Raw genomic sequence first — 19,249 nt, 5'->3', positions numbered from 1 at the left:
TAGCATCTAAGATATATACTATTTGCTTTGAGTCTCAAGAAAAGCAGCAACAGAGAAGCTGTTTTACTACTAAACTGTTGCAGACGGCTGCAATCCGTTTATGACAATCAACCTAAACCTGCAGAGCACAATCCAGTTTGACAACAATATTGTTTTCATGAACACATTGCAGAAGTCTGGCGTGGTAATCCCTCCAAGGAAAGTACTGAAAGGCATCAACCTCTGCTGGAAGACATCAGAGCAGACTTTCAGCTTTGACGCATCAGTGACTTACAAATAGTTTGATTGCAGATTGCAAAGATACCTAAAACTTGTGTGTGTTGCAAGTACTTCAAACATAAATCTAAATCATATTTAAGACAATAAATGAAGCATAAATATTGTATACTCTTTTTAATGCAAGAATGTAATACCCAAATTTAACAATTTCAAATGGCTGATACCAAAGAAAGAAAACATTAAGCACTATGACATAATACAAGGACACTTCAGACAATTCATGTTACGGCAAAAAGCCTCAAAAGTATAGTACAAGGAGCAAGTTTCAACATCTGTTCCTAATACTATAAATGGCAACACAAGTAGTGATGATAAATGAAATCATACGCCAATTTTTGTTTCTAAACATGTGAAGTGTTTCTTTACATTGTGTCAAAGTTTCAAGCCGTCAAACTCATGCATCTTTTGGAGGGATAGGTTTACGCTGGAAAAAAACAAATAAACTTTTCATTAAAGGTGTTTCATTTGCATTTTATATACTAATAATCTTTACTGCACTACCTTTGAGACATTGGAATATTTATGCACTAACTAGACATTTGCTGAGAAGACTGGTAGCCTCTACTACATATTTTAGAGCCACACATTCAGATTTTGTGATCATTATTGGTTTATGGCACAGAGCGAAAGCTGCTTTTTGTACAATGTACAGCACTCTAGTCTACTGTTCCCTTGTTGTTTTGCTCTTATTCCAGTATGTATTTTAAGTGCTTTCTACCACCTGAGAGATAAGTCAAATATTTAACAGACAAAAGGTAAAAATGAGGCTCAAATAAATCCTGAAAGTTTACAACCAAAGATGATATCTCAACCGTATGTCCAAACAACAGAAGGGGGACATTACACATGGATTTCTTTATAGGAATAGTTCAACATTTTGGAAAACACACTTCCTTGTTGAGAGAATGATACTGCTCTTCAGTTTGTATGGAAAATATACAGCCACCACCAGCAGCAGTCTGTTATCTTATCTAAAGCATAAAACAGGAGGGAAACCCATTAGTGAACCTTAGAGGTGCTGGTAGGTGGATTTTGTTACCTTCAAGCAGAGCCAGACTAGCCGTTTCCCCATTTCTAGTCTTTATGCTAAGCTAAGATAATCCTCTCCTGGATGTTTCATATTTAACAGACAGAAATGTGAATTCCTAATAATGTTGAACTACCTCCTTTACAGTTAGTGGCTCTGAGTGTCATCACAACACCAATAAGATTATTAGCATTGGGACATATCAATTCACTCAACCATGATCTCATTAGTCTCAATTTTACCAAGATATCAGAATAATTTTTACAATGATTTATTTTTGTTTATAAATGCTACTGACAGCACCTTTAATTAAACAAGTTATTTGTGTCCGGGATGAGGGTGGAATGAGAAATTTTGAGGAGCAACCTTCAGCTTAAACACTCAGCAATTCAGCAGCTCCACTTCGAAGATGAGGGTGGAATTTCCTGGGATGATGGGAGGGTATCCTTTACTGCCATACGCATAATCCGGCGAGCAGGTCAGCTTGGCCACCTGGCCCACGCTCATCTGTGGAGGATATGAAGGGCAAGTTACATAAAAAGGTAATAATATGGTTTTAATATTTGTATTTTTGGCATCTCTATTAAAAAGGACACTCCAGTGATTGATTATTACACTTGTAATGTTGGGAAACTCACACGCCTTGTATTAAAATAGAACAGTCAATATCTGTAAAGATATCCTGACTCCAAGAAAACAGTGGATCCTACATTTTCTGTAACATAAATCAATACTGCCATTTGTGAGGTCTTCTCTGGCTGGAAAATGCTGACTTTGTTACACATTTAAAGTCTGAACACACGCTGGTATATTTTGTCAGACTTTGGAAATCTCCTGCAGAGACTTGCTTCTCTATTCATGAGCCCTTTCAGTCGTCTTCCACCTCTGTTTAATTGATCAGCAGTACTGTGACTGAACGCATCCTGTGTAGACACAGATAAAGGCTTAAAGCTGCTGCTCTTCTTACTTCAGAGCAGTATTCTCCATGAAGAGTAATCTGATCTTGATGTGTACTAATCAGTGGAGTGCCCCTTTAAAGTTCCTCTCCTTACCTGAGCTACACCCTCATCCCATCCACGAATGACTTGACCGGCTCCAATTTTGAATTTGAAGGGCTCTCCCCGGTCCCTGGAGGAGTCGAACTTTTTCCCATTTGTCAGTGTGCCTGTTCAATATTAAAGTTAAAGTTCAGCTTTTATTTGTTCCCAAAGGGCAATTGATTTTGCAGCATAAAGTACAACATAAAACAAACATGAAATCACATTAGCAAGATTAATACAGACTCAGCAGCACTGCATCAATGAACAAGCATAATCATCAGAGCAGCAATAACAGTAACCATGATGACTATCCTGTCATCCCCCTACATAAAATATGACCACCACAGCATTAAAAAAAAACAACAACAAAAACACAAAAAACCTCTATCAGTAGTGTATGACTTATTTTTAGTGTTAGAAACACTTTTCAATGCAACTGAGTGATAAAAACATTGACAATTGCACAAAATAGGACAGAATTTCACATTTTAAAAGGAAATTTGCTCATGTGCTTTCTTACCGAGAGGTAAGATGGCAAGATCCATCATGCCGCTGTCATGCCTTTACATTAAATATGAAGCTATAGCCCGCAGCAGCTGGCAAACCTTATCATAAAAACATGCTGGTAGCCTGATTCGGGCTGGTGAATTAATATTTTAACACTTAGATTTCATTAAACAAATATATAACGTGTAAGAAAAGTGTATGAGTTAGAGAAGTGCTGAAAAGCTGATTTTTTTTTTTTTTTTGCTCTGGACAGAGCCAGGCTAACGTTAGCCGTCCCCCACGTTTCCTGTCTAAGTGCTAAACTAAGCTAAGCTAAGCTAAGCTAGGCTAGGCTAGGCTAGGCTAACCGTGTCCCAGCCGTAGCTTCATATTTTACGCACATACATGAGAAAAATACAGATATTCTCATCAAACTCTCGACATAAAAGCGAACGAGCCTTTTCTCCTCCCAAATGACTAATTATTAACTTAAGAAAAGGAAATACAATAGCATAACGTTAACATTTAGCGAGACAAAGTGTAACGCCAAGTAGCTTCATTCAAAGCTAATAAATGTGTAAAGTGGCGAATTGCGCACATTTAAAAAAAAAAATCGACCAAATGTTTCCATTTATGTAAAGGAAATAATCTTCTATTTTAAGTGAGAGTGTGTGTGAAAACACACACACACACACACACACACACACACACACACACACACACACACACACACACACACACTGAGTCTTACCGACGTAATGCACGCTAACAGTCTGCCCTTTCTGCGGAAAAGTCTTTCCTGTAAGAAGAAAAATGAGCGTTAAAACTGGTGTCTTTCTTACAGGGAATATATATTTACATTTATAAAGTAATTAGAATAAAAAAATCCTTACCGTCTCCGGGTTTTAGGGTCTCAACGTCCACTCCCATTGTTCCTGACTGAGTCTTCCCTCTTTCACACTTCCTAAGAACAGCCTGTCTCTATGCGTGCGTGCGTGCGCGTGCATGTGTGTGGGGATGCACGTCACGTGGTTGGGAGGTTCTCGTGTCTTTTGTTCTGGCTGTTTCTTTTTAGGCGTGTGTGTGTTTGCGTGTATGTGCTTGTGTGAAAGAGGAAAAATGTGACTGAGGACAGAATCAGTGAGAGGGAGGGTTGCAGTTGTAGCTTATTGCAACGAGAATAAATAGGATCATACGTAAAGACTTCCCCCCAGACATGAATTAAGATATATTTTTAAAAAAAAATACTCTGCTCCTATCTAATTTTTTTTTTCCCCCAAAAAAGTTACCTTTTGACTCAGACACTGTGCAATAACCCTGTAACACTATAATACCCACAGTACCTACAAATTATACATATTAATTTAGACTTTAAGCAAAAGTAATAATACCTCAATTTGAAAATACTCTGTTACAAGTAAATGTCCTGCATTAAAATACTACTTAAGTAGAAGTACAGATGTGTTTTGCTTATTGTGCTTATTGTTCTGTGAGTTGGATGTTTGAGCCTCACTGTGCAGATTAATGTATGTGCAGAGTTTGACACTAGAAGGCTGTTTTCACATTGATCTGCTATGAGCAAGATTTGTGACATTACAACAAGTTTGGAGCCAATCATAGCCCAGTATGCAACTTACACAAGTGTGATGTGGAAACTTGATGCCTCTACTCTGCTTGGAACAATAATGTGTGTCTTATATGGTCCCCCCCCCCACCCCCCGCCCCCGTATCCTGTTTACAGTTCACAGAAATGGTTTCACCGGTACATATTCACTCCGTGTGTATATTTCTGAAGATTATTGTGCATACTTTCTGTAAGTACACTGAAGCAAAACCGGAGCCAAATTCCTTGTATGTGTAAACATACTTGGCCAATAATGATTCTTATTCTGATGTGCACTGGAGGCTTCAGGTCTCCACATCACACTTGTGTAAGTGTAATAGTGGACAAGAATTGGCTTCCAAACTAGTTGTGATGTCACAAATCATGCTCATGGGCCTACCAATTAGACTCAGATTTTCAATGAGCACAGACAAACGTTCCACTTTCAACAGACGAATGTGAAAAAAACCTTTTAGTGCCAAACTTCACAGTGAAGCTCAAACATTCAATTGTAAAAACAGGAAGAAAAAAACAATTTTTTGAGTGTCCTCTCCAGACATGTTTTAATACATATAAAAATAATCTACAGTGAATAATAATTTGGTGTCTAATATGGTTTTTCCACAGAAAACATTCAATCCCCCAGTTACAAATCCTTAAAATGACATCCATTCTTTCAGAATCTATAAATATGCAAATATATTTTATTTCAAAAGTTTAACCGATACACTCAAGATGTCTCGTACTTCACTGAAAAATCAATTTCCACATCACACTTGTGTAAATTTCCTATTGGACCAGAATTAGCTTCTAAACTAGTTGTGATGTCACAAATCATGCTCGTAGTCTAAAAATCAGATTTTCAGTGAGCTCTGAGAAACTTTCCTCTTTCAGAAGATGAAAGTGAAAACATACATCAGCACAGTGCATTTCACAGTGAAGCTCAAGCATCAAACTAAAGAAACAATAAGCAAAACACATTTTTGACTCAAGGGGGGAAAGTAGCAATACCTCAGTTTGAAAATACTCTGTTACTAGTAACAGTATGCCACTAACACAAGTGTGATGTGGAAACTTGACACATCCAGTACACTGATAATGGACTTTTCAATGAAGGAGACATCTTCTAAATGAAAAATATTTGCATATTCATAGTTATTTCTCAGTGAGGGAGTAGGAGTAGGATGTGGTTTTAAGAATGTTTACTTTTTTGTGGGAAAAACATATCAGAAACAAATTATTATCTTCTATCTATGTCTTAAAACATGTCTGAAGATGATCTTTCAAGTATAAAAAGTAAAAGTACTCCTGCTGAAAAATGACTCTGTGTCTGATAGTGTATGTAAGTTTATATATTACATTATTAGATTATGATGCATCCATGCATAAGTGGCATTTTATTGTTGTAGTTGTTTGAGGTGGAGTAAGTAACAACTATATACTGTTACTTTAGTCCTGTGATTCTCAATCTTGGGGTCAGACCTCTTCTAAATTAAGGGTCACAATAAATCTGGGTGGTTTTAAGATAATTAATGGCATACAAAAGCAGAATTAAAGAACTAAACTCCACCATACATTTTTGGACTTTTCTTTTTTATTATTATTATTGGAGCTCTAACAGTTATTTAAATAAACCATGTTTATTTTAAAGGGCATCTGAACTCACACTGCTTTTTTGTTAAGGGTCTCAAGCCAAAAAGGTTGGGAACTACTGGCTTAATCTTTAAGAGCGAACTGTATTTTTCTGAGTTTACTCTTGACCTGGTAAAAAGATTATATTTATTTATTTATTATTCATATGATTTATATCAAAATATTGAGATTCTGATACAAATAATCCATACATATGAGGAGAAAAAGTAGGAAACCTGCTCATGCATTTTACTCTCTTACCATGAAACAATAATTTTTGTTTGTCAACTGTTCATACGCTACTAAAATGAATCTAACAGGAGAACTGGTTCTGCTGGTTCAACACAGCAAAAGGATCTAAATTATATCAACAACATCAAGCTAGTTATTACAAGACTTAAATACTTAAATTCACTTAAATTCCATTTTATAAAACTGAGATTCTTTTTCAAAGCACAACATGTCCCAATACTCAGTCAAAGGCTTTGACTGTATGGTAGTAATTGCATATAAATAATAGGTATATTAATGTAGTTAAAATACAGTAGTCATTAAAAAAAAAAGATACTGTCATTAAACTGCCATTACATTCTTTGATCTGTTACCACAGAAAAATGCTACATTAACATCATTACTAAATTTTAAAATAATAAAAATCAAATATCTAAAATATATCACTGAAATAATTTACAATAATTTAGTTATGGCTTATTTGTTGTATTGTATTTACTAGAGGGAATGTCTGGATTAGGCGTTAGATGTAGCCAGTGTGTCGTCAATCTGGGATTGACCATAAAGATTATTGTAGAAGGAAAAGTCAGATTCACTTCCATGTTGTGTGCCCTGCATGGGAGGAAATAAATATATTTTTTTTAATCATCTGAGCTCTATGAAACCAGGACAAGATGTTTTGTTATCCGCTTCTGCTTACTTACCTCTATTTTGCAGTCATAGAGGTCAAACACAGCGCGCTGGTCCATCACATTGTCATGCATAACTGTTGGCTGGTTCCTATAAAACACAATCAGGTATGTAGATAAACAACATGACTGAGCGTTCTTAAGTGTTATTATGTGCATCATGTAAATTGTTTAAGTATTTAAATCACTGTGTACGTTATACAGCGTTTCCTGTACAGCACAAAGACGCAAGCGGCGATGACGACCACAGCCAGCACAGTGACACCAACAGCGAGGCCTGTAAGCGACGAATCTGCAGACACAGAAAGACATGATGGATATAATAAACAGGCGATTTGAAAGTAACATCAGACATTAACTGGACCCACAAATAAAATCAGGTAAGTCAAAACAAAACAAAGCCAAATCACATACAATCAGGACAAATGAAGTATGTTTTAAGAAGAATTTTAAACAATGATACTCATTATTTCCACAATATGTGAAATCAATATTTTCTTAAAATGCATATGTTTGCTTACTGCATTTCCCACTTCTTCTGAAGCTTTCAAATCCCTTACTTTCAAGTATTTGTATTAGAAATTGACCGACTAGGTTGATGCTTCAATTTTGAGCAGGTCATGACAGAAAAAAAAAGACAAAAAATGCTTCTACAAAACGTCGTTAAAAACTGGCAAGCTGAGTAGTAGAGTAAATGATGAGGCCATTTTTTATGCAAGTAGTTGTCTGCACTAATTCAGAGGAGATGAGTAAGGGTTAATGATTTCTGAATAATTTGTATTTTGGGTAATTTGTCAGTTAATCAATAAGAATTATAGAGCGACACACACAACTCTAGTTTTATAGTCATCAATAAAATATCTCACAATGACAAATAACTGTGCAGGTACATATGATAGATGCTCAGTGGAAATAGATAAGGGGGGTGTTTGGTTACCATTACTGGAGTAGCAGGTGCCAGGGACGATGGAGATGTCATCAAGAGCAACGGTGCCACCTGTATTCATCCCCCTCTGATATACAAACAAAAACTGGCAAAAAAGAGAGTTGTGTCAATCAAAAAAAAATCAGGAGACACATCAGCAAACACTTCAAACAATTCTGCCCTTCATATGACTGACACTTGCTCTGAACGGACTCTATGCAGCTGTTGTATTGAAGTTGATTTTTATTAAAAAGGTCCAGGATGTTAAAGCTAATCAGATACTCAAAACAAATCAATCAGTATCCTAGTTTTCAGCTAGAGTTTGATTCTTAGAAACTGGCCCTACATGCTATTTTAAGTGTAATTGTTGTAACTGACTTTCTATCATACAAGCAAATACTAAAACACTGCCACTGTAAAATCTTGACTGTAGGCTCTTTAATGAGTTTTTCATCCTAACACTATCTGCATTCATTCTGCTGAAGCCCATTAAAAGCTCATTATTACCCAGAATGCTTCTTCATGTTTAATGTCCATACTGGCCTCCTGCCACTTGTTTCCCTTGTTTCCTGTCTCAGTCCACTTCAGAATCCCTTCTTCGCTGCCACCAGTGTGTTTTTCTCTGTAAGACATCACCGATTCAAATTAATGTCTTGCAAATGTTAATTAATGTTCAGTAAAATTATGTTTAATGCTGCTACTCATCAGACATGATGGTTACCTGTCATTTATAAAGACTGTGAGAGTCCCATCTTGATTGCCAAACATGTGGTACCAGAATCTAAGACAGTGCCCACTAGTGGACGGCTGGAACATATCACTGATCAAGAAGGTCTTGTCTCCCCTATGACCCACTGAGCTGTCCACGTACAGATAATAACCTGGAGGAAATGTGGTAAGATGGAAAATGTGTACAGCTTGTATGTAGCAATCATGATTCAGCTTTCTTGTCATTATACTACTTAATAGAGGATTACAGTTAAATGCTGGTGTAGGCCACTCCATGCTACACACACAGAAAATGTATGAAATATAATATAGTATAGTATAAACATATACACACTCAAAATATTAAAATGTTGTATATTTCTGACCTGCTCTGGTCACTGTTTCTAGGACAGGATCAAGATCCAGTGAAGGTACTTTTTGTTACTTTGATCTTGGAAAAACTGGCTGATGACCTGAGATCTGTCATCTGTCTGTGTCCACTCTCACATGCAAACTGAAAACTTGTGTTTTTTCTCAGGTTTATGAATAGTTACTTAGATTAGTTGGGTGTGTGTATGCGGTTTATGTCTGAGGGGTGAATGTGGGCTTCAGTGTCTTTACACTCATTGTTTTGGTTTTACAGCCCACAGCTTTACTGTTTTGGTTCACCCTCATCGCTCTTATCAGCAGTTTCCAGACTCAGCAGACGGTTATTTATTCAGCAAAAAAGCTCTAAAAACCAATTGTACTGCCCTGCACTAAACAACAGACAAAAGCACCAGATATTTCCCAAAGCATTCACCTGGTATACATACAGACATGACTCCAAATGAATGCTAATGTTAGTCTGTATCTGCTGGGTGTGTAAATAAATAATTGTTCTCTTACAAGCTCACCATATCAACTTAAAAGGTCATGTCAGTGTTGTGTTTACAGCTTGTTTCTGATACCCCCAAGTTGCCAAAAAATCCATTAATGCTTGCCAAGCCATAAAGGTGTTATTTTTAGCTTAGAGCAGAATGGATATGAGTGTGATCAAATCAGAGTTATAAAAAATACAACCAACCGCGTGTTGAGTTTGTGGTGTGATCCACACTGGGTCCGGTGTTGGGGTTCAGGGAGGCCCCTTTGCTATGGAGCCAGTCTCCCTGGTCTACTCCTCCACCCAGGTTGCTCCAGCTACACATGTTAATTTCAAAGTCACAATATCCACGAGGAGGACACTGGGTGTCTGTCAGCTGTACATCATCAAAAGCCATGTCTCCCTCCTGGGTGGGGCCAGCCTTCACACCTTCTACCACAATCTGAAACACAAAGCAAGAATGATGGAAACTGCTTACTGTAAATCCTAATACTTACTTAAAAATCAGTGGAATACTTAAAGTGAGTTTTAGATGTAATCTTAGTCTCTTTTAATCACATCCAAATCTCATGAAAGAGTTGGGCTGCCAAAATAACCCCAAAAAAGAAAGAAAAAGATATGAGTCTACTTTTTATCAAGGAACTTCTACAGGAAGGTCTGTGAAATAGTCTTATTAACCAGAATTCAGAGCTGATTCAGGAAAGCTTGTAGCAAACGTTTCAAAGCTGGATATCTCAAAATGTAAGCAGATCAGACCAAAACTATCTAGAGAGGTAAGTGAGATTATGTTTTTTGTAATTTGGGTGACCTGACTCTCCAAAAACAATGTACATTATTAGTCCTAACTGACTTGTTTGGCTGTGAAACTCCTAAAACTCATAATGAGACTAATCTTACATAATATCTTGAACTATATCCAAGTGTATGTATTTCCCCCCAAACATTACACCACCACTGTGGTATCAGCCTGTTCTGAGCAGATCTTTGTGACTCACCCTGTAAGGCTGATCCCGAGGCAGAAGTGAAGCCTGCGCAAACCACCACAGCCGGCCCTGGTCTCCTGTCTGGGAGAAAATCTGAGATTGCTTCCCTTCCCCATTCTGCTGGTAGATATTCAGTGTTCCCATGCCTTTTCCATACATGTGGTACCACAGCTGCACACAAGCTCCTTTGCCTGAAGGGCCATAGGAAGGAAAACCATATTAAATGTAATTTCCATCCCTGAAATATCATAGTGAATATCCAGAGTGTATTGCAACACAGCCACTCTGTGAACTTTAGATTGTTTAGATATCCAGATATGTGTGTTTGCTTGTAGAGAAAAGTCGAGTCAGTCAGCAGATATGTGCCTTAAATTAAATCAACCAACTGGACACTTTTTAGGCAGCGAAATGAGATTCTAGACATTTGCGAGACACTGGAACTGATGGGTCTAATCCGCATAATCACACTGTATACAAATGGGTTAGATCAGGTGTCTTCTCAGTTAAAACATTCAACCAAACAGTTACTAAACTGTTGAGTCTGTCTGAATGTGATGTAAGTGGGGGACGTACTAGTAACTCTCTCTTACCTGCAGGGTACAGTGGTGAAAACATTACAGCTGTCTGGCCGGCATGGTCAGCAGCAGAGGAGGGCAGGTAGTAGTAATGGCCTGTGGGTGTGTTGGTGGTGTGGTCGCTGTCCGGTCCTGTGTTGGGGTTGAGCGTGGAGCCCGACTGTCTGACCCAGTCAGCATCATCAGAGGTCTGCTGCTGCCAGTTACAGCTCCCCTGCTCAAAATCACACAGATCTACAAAATATTGAGGAATGCCTTATGAAAAGTATATATTGTGTGAAGAATTTCAATGTACCTCTAACATGTTTATGTAACCAACGAATATAAGTGTCAGTTAAACAAAGACCTGACAGTATTTTGCCTACTGTGCTGTGACATTGTTTTCTTTGAGGACCGTGAAAGCCCTTGACAAAAATCTTTAATTAATTGTGATTTAAAAGGATCTTTGACTGATGGTTTATAATCCTGTTTACTGTAAACTGTCACCAAAAGCAGCTTGGTTACTGAATTACACTGCTTTCTCAATGTTTTGCATATAATGTATAGAGTTTGTATATTAATATATCTCTTTTCGCCTCTGCTTGATTTCACTCTGCTTTAAAAAATGTTTATGATTTTCTTTTAGTTTAGTAATTTATTTTAGTTCTGGATTTTAAAGAAATTATGACATACAGCTAGTTTTTTCAATCGGCTGATGTTATTTGATACTCTTTTATTGCCATCAAATCCCATTTAAAAGCCAAATTCAGCAAGTAGGGAAGGATGATGCAGTTGAGAGAATGATTCGGTGTGGACAGACATAAGTTATTGAAAATGTAAGTTCTTCCATTTTCCTTTTTCAAGTTACTAAAAAATGATTACTGATAATCCTAAATAATTCACCTGATAGATCCACATTGTACGTTTGAGATGGCAATACAAGACATTTATGCCAATGTAATAAGGAATACCTGTTTATAATCACTTAAAATAATCAACTAAGAATTCTGAAAATACAAACAGACCAAGTCAATTAAACTACTCCATATTACATGCACAAACATCTTCAGTCTTATTACCAGAGGCAGGACATGGACCACTGATGAGGGAGATGTCATCGATGGCTATGTCCCCTGCCTCTCCTCCCACTGTGGCCTCCAAAATCACTTGATGGACTTTCTGCAAGGTCATGTGGCTCTGCATTAGCAGCCACTGATCCCCCTGATGTCCTGATTTTTGCCACATCTACAGAAAAGACAAGAGCCTGATTCATACTTCACAATGAGGATGTGAGGAGATTTTTTGCAACACCATGGTATATACTGAAACTGTGCAACTTGCACTCATTATACCATACATCAATAATGTTTTGCAATCAGCATTTCACAACCATAAGAAAAGTATAATAAGAGAGAGAGCCGACTGGCAACAGTCCCATATATTACTCAATCAACCTCACAGCCATTTTTCTAACACTGTAGTACAGGGAAGTACAGTGTGTGCAGACAAAAAACACAACCATAAATGAAAAACTGAGGCTTTCTCTGACATTTTCATGCACTAGCTTTGATAAAAAACAAACATATCATCAAGAAAACCAGAAAAGCTTTTAATTTCATGCATGTTTTACCAGTGTTTTGGTCAAGGGATCAGCTGTTTGTAGAAACATCCTCAAAGATCCCACAGTAGCTCCAAACATGTGGTACCAGAATCTGAAACAGTATCCTTTTTCACCAGCAGGTGGCAGCAACGAAGACTTCAGCTGGGCCATATTCCCTGTTACACTTGCCGGGGAACTCTTAATGTAAAGGTATTTCCCTGTGAAACCACATACAACAATGGTTTCCAACCTTTTCAGCTTGTGAGCATTAAATACAAAGAACTGTCTATTTGCAACTCCTTGTCACTGGTTGCATTTGTATATAAGTCTGAGGAGTTTAAGCAAAGAATGATTTTTCACTTTTTTAGAGGCCTGAGGAGGTAAAACTCTCTGGTATTTCGCAAAAAGAAAAAGAAAGAAAGATTAGACAAATCAGACAAAATCTGCATTGAAGAATCTTGTTTCTGACTCTGTAATCACTTTTTGACCCCTTGGATTCAACTTGTGTACACTTGGGGTGCCCCTGTCCCCAGATGGGGAAACCACTGCTATACAAAATTGTTAATGTTTAATTTTTGCTGTTTGTAATAAATTCCACTTTGTTGCATTATCCATTTAAAATAAAATCCTCAAAACAAGCTTGATGTACTTTTGTTTGTGAATGTAATTCAACACTTGCTAGTTATACAGTATGTATAATGTTCTAGTAGATTGCTTGTCTAAAGATGGTCTAGCATAGTAATGACCTTTGCCGGTAGTGTGGTCTCCGGCAGGCCCGGTATTGGGTGTGTCAGTGGGACCCGACATGCTGAGCCAGTCCAACTGATCCTCAGCTCCCTGCACCCAAACACACAGACCATCTTCAAAAGAACAGTCGTAGGCAGACAGGGCTGAGGAGGGAAAAATAATTGCAAATTTAGCACTTTAGCAACACATGCTGCGTTCACCACACCCATGTGACTTCTACTCACTCCTCACAAGAACTTGTACTCACAAGTTGATCAAACCTTATTTACCTGGAGGTCGGAATGATTTTTCACAGTTTTGAAAAGAGATATCATCCACAGCAATGATGTGACCTCTAGAGGTGGAGCCCCCCTGAGTTATTTTACTCATGCCACTGAACCAAATCTGAGAAAAAAATATTTTCACATTAATGATTTATAAGGATTAGAGTCCCAAAAACAAAGGAAACATTGCATTGCACTGCACGTCCTGCACTTTAAACATCCTTTAAATGGACATATATTTGAAAATTAACAAATATCATGTTCACACACCATCCTCACCCTCATGCACACCCTACTGACATTGACATATACACATCCCATGTTTTATGTATTTGCTTCACTTATTGTTGATTAATAAATTGTTTACCTTAGAAGACAAGTTGTAACAGTAATATATTAAAATACTGCAGATTTGTAAATAGTTCCATACATATTTAGCAATATAGTACATGTGCATATAATAATAGGATTGTGGATGATATATATATTTTCTGTCACATTCAGGTGAATTGCATATGGTAGATACATTATATGGAAAATATAATGTATATACATTACACTAGGCTGCATTACTTAATTTGCAATAAAGTGAACACATTATATATGTTCCAAAATTCAGTGTATATTTATGTATTAGAACTCCATACATTATGAATATACAGATGGGTGACATAGTAAAAGAAAAAGCCACAGTGACCCCTGGAAGCATCTGCATTACTAATTTTTCTCCACTCATTTATTCAGGTATTTTCTTTAATTTGTCACCCATTTGTATGTATATTTGTGGAATTAAAATGTATTTGTTCAACTGTTAAGTGGAGACATGAGCAGTCACCTTATAAGGCTGCTGGTGCAGGCCTAGAGGCAGATACTCCGGCGTCCAATGGGACACAGTGTTGTGACTATGTGACCACAGGATTGCTTCACTTCCATCAGCTTGCTGCATAAGCACTCTGAGTGACCCAGCACACTCTGAGCTTATGTGGAAGTGAAACCTGGGTTTAGGAAAGAAGGAAGGAAGAGAGTGTTGGATTGGGAAGAGAGTTGCATGGTAGAAAGACGGGGGGCGGTGGGGAGCATTGAGCAATTCATACACTAAAATATTCAACTCTGTATCAAAACAAATGTATTACAGACATTAGCTATGAAGAATAAACTAGCCATTAACGTTGTGGTTATCACTTACAGAATCTGGCAGTAGGGGGATGAAGGGGAGAGTGAGGGACTCTGAAGTCGTGCTTCAATCTGTGTGGACACCTGACTGAAATTCACTCTCATGTAGTACCCTAAGAATGAGAGAAGATATCCTGAATCAACACAAACTGACGCTTAAACATGCTGATTCAAGATTCAACTGCTGACGGATGGTTGTAGTTATGATCATTTGAGGGCCATGTTACGTATAAATCCTCACAAGTTATCCCTTCGATTCCTGTCCTGTGGGTCCATAAAATAAATAAAGGAATCCACCAATCAATGAGCCCCTGAAGTCACCTGTTTCTGTAGTGTGATCAGTGGGTGGCTCCATGTTGTTACTGGCTTTCTGTCTCTGCCACCTCCTCTGTCCTTCACTGATGTCTAACCACTGGCACTGGTCACTCTCAAACGTGCACGGACCTGAAATGTTAAGGCAAGGCGTGAGTAATACTGCTGGGAAAAGATGGAATGTGAACACTGGCTCAAGAATCACAGGTTTTTGAGAAATGTTTTTGAAGTAGTCCACTTTTGTAACATTTTGTGCTACAGAGAACATGTTCAACAGTAAAGGTTACTGTTGCTGGTCATCAGTGAGAGTCTGTTCCTAACACAATTTAAGATGTATACTTTTTTGTGGTCTTGTGTTAGGGCATGCTGACCTCTTTGTTGGTGAATCTGAAATGTCACAGAATTGTACAGTTAAGACTGTACCAAATTGCATTACTTTTCAGCTGTATTAGCATGCAGGAAAATAGTCTTTTCTGAGAATCAAATTTCAACTAGAGTCAATGAACACCAGAAAGTAAAATCCTTTGCATCTCTCAAGATGTAGAAATACTCTCTGTCAGTTCTCTATCATACACAGGGAATCTCAGCTTAATGCAACACAATCTTCTTCTATCACAAACTTTAAATTCAGGCATAAAACATTTGTTTTGTTATCTGTGCAAAATAAACTAAACTAATGCTTACTTCAATATAATATGATAATAATCTCTCTTATCTTAAAAACACTGCAAGACTAGGTTAAAAACAACTGTTGCCATAACTTATATGCACCATATACATGCAAGTGGATTTTGGTGAAATGTAAGTGCTTCGTTGAATTAGGGTAAGCAGAGTCATTTTCTGAATGTACTCCATGACTCATTTTACCCAACAGCCACCATTTTGACAGAATTGCGTCACATAGCTAATCAGGCTCATATTATGACATTGGATTGTGACATATAAAGCCACAAATATACACTCAGCTTTGGAGGTTGCAGTTTAATGCTGAAACAATGGTGGAAGCAATGTCCTACGGTCTATTTTAGATGGATACAGTGAATGCACCAGGCAGCTTACCACAGCCATCCTCGTCCTCGCTCTGGGGACAGTCTGGGCGATAATCACACTGTAAACTAGCCAGAATACACACTTTGCCAGGTGAACGCCAACAGAAAAACTCATCATCCTGCAAAACCAAAGAAAAATAAAAACTACTCTTAGATTAATTTAAACCAATTTACAAACCCAGTTTAGTGAATGCTTTATGTTTCACAGGATTACCTTTGCTGTCATGAGCTTATGATATTAAGTAGCTTACCTGACATGGGTTGGTTGGTGCAGTTGAGGTTAAGGGTGAGGTTGGAGATGTGGGTGGGACAGAGGTGGGCCATGTGTCAGGCAGTTCACTGTTAGCAGGGTCAAATACACACTCCTTAGAGAAAGAGACGTCATCCAGTGCAACCAGTCCTCTGTGACCATCACTTCGCTCATATCTGAAGACAATCTGAGGACACACACCAAAAACACTACATTCTGACATTGTTGCTATCTGTTATCCCTGTTACTATGAATCTTGAATTTTGTATCAAAAGCTACGACTAATTTCTATAACTATCGATATATGACTTGAATGATATGACCCACATTGATTTTTTGACCAGCTGGGGGCAACGCAATAAGCAGTAAACACAACATTGACATATTATCACCATATAAAGCAAACAGTTGCTTACACACCAATCAGGTATAAAGCAACATTAGCATTTGGAGCTGGGTTTAGGTCCACCTGACGATGGTGGGTCCAATATTCATTCTCCTTTAAGCTCTGTTTTGGTCTCCACCTACTCCTGAAGGAAACATCTGGCTCTTTAGCTACTTAAGTCACCACAATGTCCACCAGCTAGTCCCTAACGATGCCTGCCGTTTGCTGCTGAGCGGATAGTTTACAGTGGGTTTTAGAGCTTTTTCACTGAAATCAGCTGTCTGCTGCAGCTGGAAACAACGCTTTTATCTTTGTTCTCTCATAGGGTAAAGTTTACAATCTGATAGCATTTTCATACATAAGGTCCTGGCTGCCGAAAGCTGTCATCTGTCGTTTAACCAACTGTTCGTGTTTTCCTCACTGACCTTGCAATTGACTGAGGAGGAGAAGGTGACCTCTGCTCTCTGCCAGCTGTAGCTCTGTGAGTTTTCCCTGAGCCATAACACTGTGTCGTCACTACCAGAATGTAGCGTCCTGGATTGGGCTGTCAGTCTGGCTGTAGTATCCTCCAGGCTGTAGTAGAAGAATCTCATCTACATGGAAACAATAAGTGTCATCACAGTAAAGGGAATACTACGGAAGCCAAGAACAGCCATGCTTGCAATTATTTTTTTAATACCATTCTCTCAAGATAACAAAGGCAGATTTCTCGAGATTTTGCTGCCATTTTTATATGAAGTTAAGTCCAGTCAAGTAAATATAATGTCTAGCCCACATGTTAATCATGCTTTCAATGCTGCAAAACACTGTTGTCTTCCTTTTAGGCCTAACTAGTAACAGTTTAAACCAGACATCTCGTCAGCCATTGGTGACAGAGAAAATAGACGTTGACATAGTGCTTCAGATAACTGACAGGACAAAATACATATTCACAGCCAAACTGGCTTGGAGTCAAGAAAGCCGCAGCTACATTTGACTCCAAGTAGTCAACGTAGTTGGATGTGGAGGGAAAGGAAAACAAGCTGGTGCGTGTGAACAGTAGCTTCGTCAGAACTGACGAAGGGGCCTGAACAGCTTCGCCTCAGGCTAACCAGGGTTAAATCATTTCTGTGGGTTAAATACTGCATACAGTGTCAAACATGTAGGGATAACCCATGTATGTTAATGCAGAATAAAGTTAGTTCAAGCTTAAAAAAAAAAAAAAAAATATATATATATGTAAAAAGGCCTGTACATTGATATTAATCATAGTAAAAAAAAATGTATGTGGTTGGATGGGTTATGCTGATCAAGAATAATCCATTCCACAAAGATAGAATCCCTAATATTATATTAAAGTGGACGAGACTGCTCAGGTGTCGGCTTTACACATCATCACGCCATCGAGGAACGACAGTGGCAGGCCCAACAAAATCTGTGCAGCCTACTGCTGGAGCACTAGCTGATAGGATTGATTGAAGTACAGTCTGATGTGTTGATCAATAATGGGTACTCCTTGATCCGACATTTTCAACTTAAATCAGTTGCTACAGTTGTCAAGACACCATCTATGCATGCTGGCATGGCATTCCTGATCTCTGATAAAACATTGTAAGTGATAAGAGGAACCAGCTGTTTGCTTACTCATGATAACAGGTTGATTATTTCGTTATCCTGAGATAACAAAGCTCATTTTCTCGAGATAACAAAATAATTAACTCGTGATCTTGGCATAAAAAAAAAAAAAATGCAGGCACTGACATTCTTGGCTTCCGTAGAACACATAAAAGTCGGTGATAATGTTCTTTGAAAGTAAGTTTAATCTAACTGAGCAGAACAGTCTTGTGAACTGTGATCACCCTGCAAGAATGGTTAATAACATACTGCACCTTTGCAGATCAGAGATAAGCTTGACAGAGGTAATAAAAGCTACACACAGACTTATGCAGCACAGCATTACAGCAGTATCATCTGTAGTTTTGCTGAGGCTGATAATTGCAGCTCAAGATACAGAAATGTATGGGGCTGAAGAGTCGAAACACATTAAATGTACACATTCATTTATATCTGAGATATACATGTTCAAAAAATATTATATTATATAAAGTATCAATACATCTAGATTTTATGAGCCTGTCAGGATGCCACCCATATAGACTTGTGCACATTTTGTAATCTCTGACACTATGAAATGGTTAAATCGAATAATTTTGTAATAATTTCAGCCTGTTAGCTGTACTGTCCCCAAATACCCGGATGGACCATAACCACTTATACTCACTGTGCAATTAGAGCTCGGTAGTAAGGTTTTTGAGAGAATTTCTGATGTCTGCCCCTTCTCAGTCAGGTGAGTCCCAGGGACAACATAGATACCTGTGTAATAACATTAGACAATGAAATGGTAAGATTAAGTATAGCACTACTCAATACAGAAAATTTAATTTTTCATATTGAATGGGCAGATATGAGAGT

General features: G+C 38.0%; 2 protein-coding genes across 2 annotated transcripts in view; both read right to left on the bottom strand.

Moving 5' to 3' along the window:
* Nucleotides 1-378: 378 nt before the first annotated feature.
* On the bottom strand, nt 379-3,877 carry LOC137194410 (peptidyl-prolyl cis-trans isomerase FKBP1A-like). Its single transcript, XM_067606286.1, has 4 exons — nt 3,726-3,877; nt 3,584-3,631; nt 2,359-2,471; nt 379-1,813 (listed from the first exon to the last, which is right to left on the bottom strand). Exons 1-4 carry the CDS (start codon nt 3,760-3,762, stop codon nt 1,688-1,690), a joined length of 324 nt encoding a protein of 107 aa, XP_067462387.1. The 5' UTR covers nt 3,763-3,877; the 3' UTR covers nt 379-1,687.
* A 660-nt stretch (nt 3,878-4,537) lies between these two features.
* The window catches only part of si:ch211-106h4.4 (MAM and LDL-receptor class A domain-containing protein 2), a 30,275-nt gene continuing 15,563 nt past the window's right edge, over nt 4,538-19,249 (bottom strand). Inside the window, exons 30-49 of the mRNA XM_067606285.1 lie at nt 19,059-19,150; nt 17,224-17,391; nt 16,415-16,600; nt 16,174-16,282; nt 15,124-15,246; nt 14,816-14,915; nt 14,465-14,624; nt 13,636-13,750; nt 13,366-13,509; nt 12,650-12,837; nt 12,099-12,264; nt 11,056-11,274; nt 10,478-10,656; nt 9,687-9,924; nt 8,634-8,793; nt 8,420-8,534; nt 7,925-8,018; nt 7,183-7,279; nt 7,003-7,078; nt 4,538-6,910 (exon numbers count right to left, since the gene is read on the bottom strand). Of these exons, the coding sequence (XP_067462386.1) occupies nt 6,815-6,910; nt 7,003-7,078; nt 7,183-7,279; nt 7,925-8,018; nt 8,420-8,534; nt 8,634-8,793; nt 9,687-9,924; nt 10,478-10,656; nt 11,056-11,274; nt 12,099-12,264; nt 12,650-12,837; nt 13,366-13,509; nt 13,636-13,750; nt 14,465-14,624; nt 14,816-14,915; nt 15,124-15,246; nt 16,174-16,282; nt 16,415-16,600; nt 17,224-17,391; nt 19,059-19,150 (2,825 nt within the window). The 3' untranslated portion in view covers nt 4,538-6,814. The remainder of the gene's footprint in view (nt 6,911-7,002; nt 7,079-7,182; nt 7,280-7,924; nt 8,019-8,419; nt 8,535-8,633; nt 8,794-9,686; nt 9,925-10,477; nt 10,657-11,055; nt 11,275-12,098; nt 12,265-12,649; nt 12,838-13,365; nt 13,510-13,635; nt 13,751-14,464; nt 14,625-14,815; nt 14,916-15,123; nt 15,247-16,173; nt 16,283-16,414; nt 16,601-17,223; nt 17,392-19,058; nt 19,151-19,249) is intronic.

The sequence above is a fragment of the Thunnus thynnus genome, chromosome 12 (assembly GCF_963924715.1).
Source record: "Thunnus thynnus chromosome 12, fThuThy2.1, whole genome shotgun sequence".
Lineage (NCBI taxonomy): Eukaryota > Metazoa > Chordata > Actinopteri > Scombriformes > Scombridae > Thunnus > Thunnus thynnus.
This window is presented reverse-complemented; position numbering and strand designations above follow the sequence as displayed.

Bases quoted from the DNA above. Each gene is read 5' to 3' on its own strand.
- LOC137194410 (XM_067606286.1), bottom strand. From the start codon at position 3,762: ATGGGAGTGGACGTTGAGACCCTAAAACCCGGAGACG. The intron at 2,472-3,583 runs GTAAGACTCAGT...AATATTGAACAG, and splicing joins TGTTAGCGTGCATTACGTCG to GCACACTGACAAATGGGAAA. The intron at 1,814-2,358 runs GTAAGGAGAGGA...TATCCTCCACAG, and splicing joins GGGATGAGGGTGTAGCTCAG to ATGAGCGTGGGCCAGGTGGC.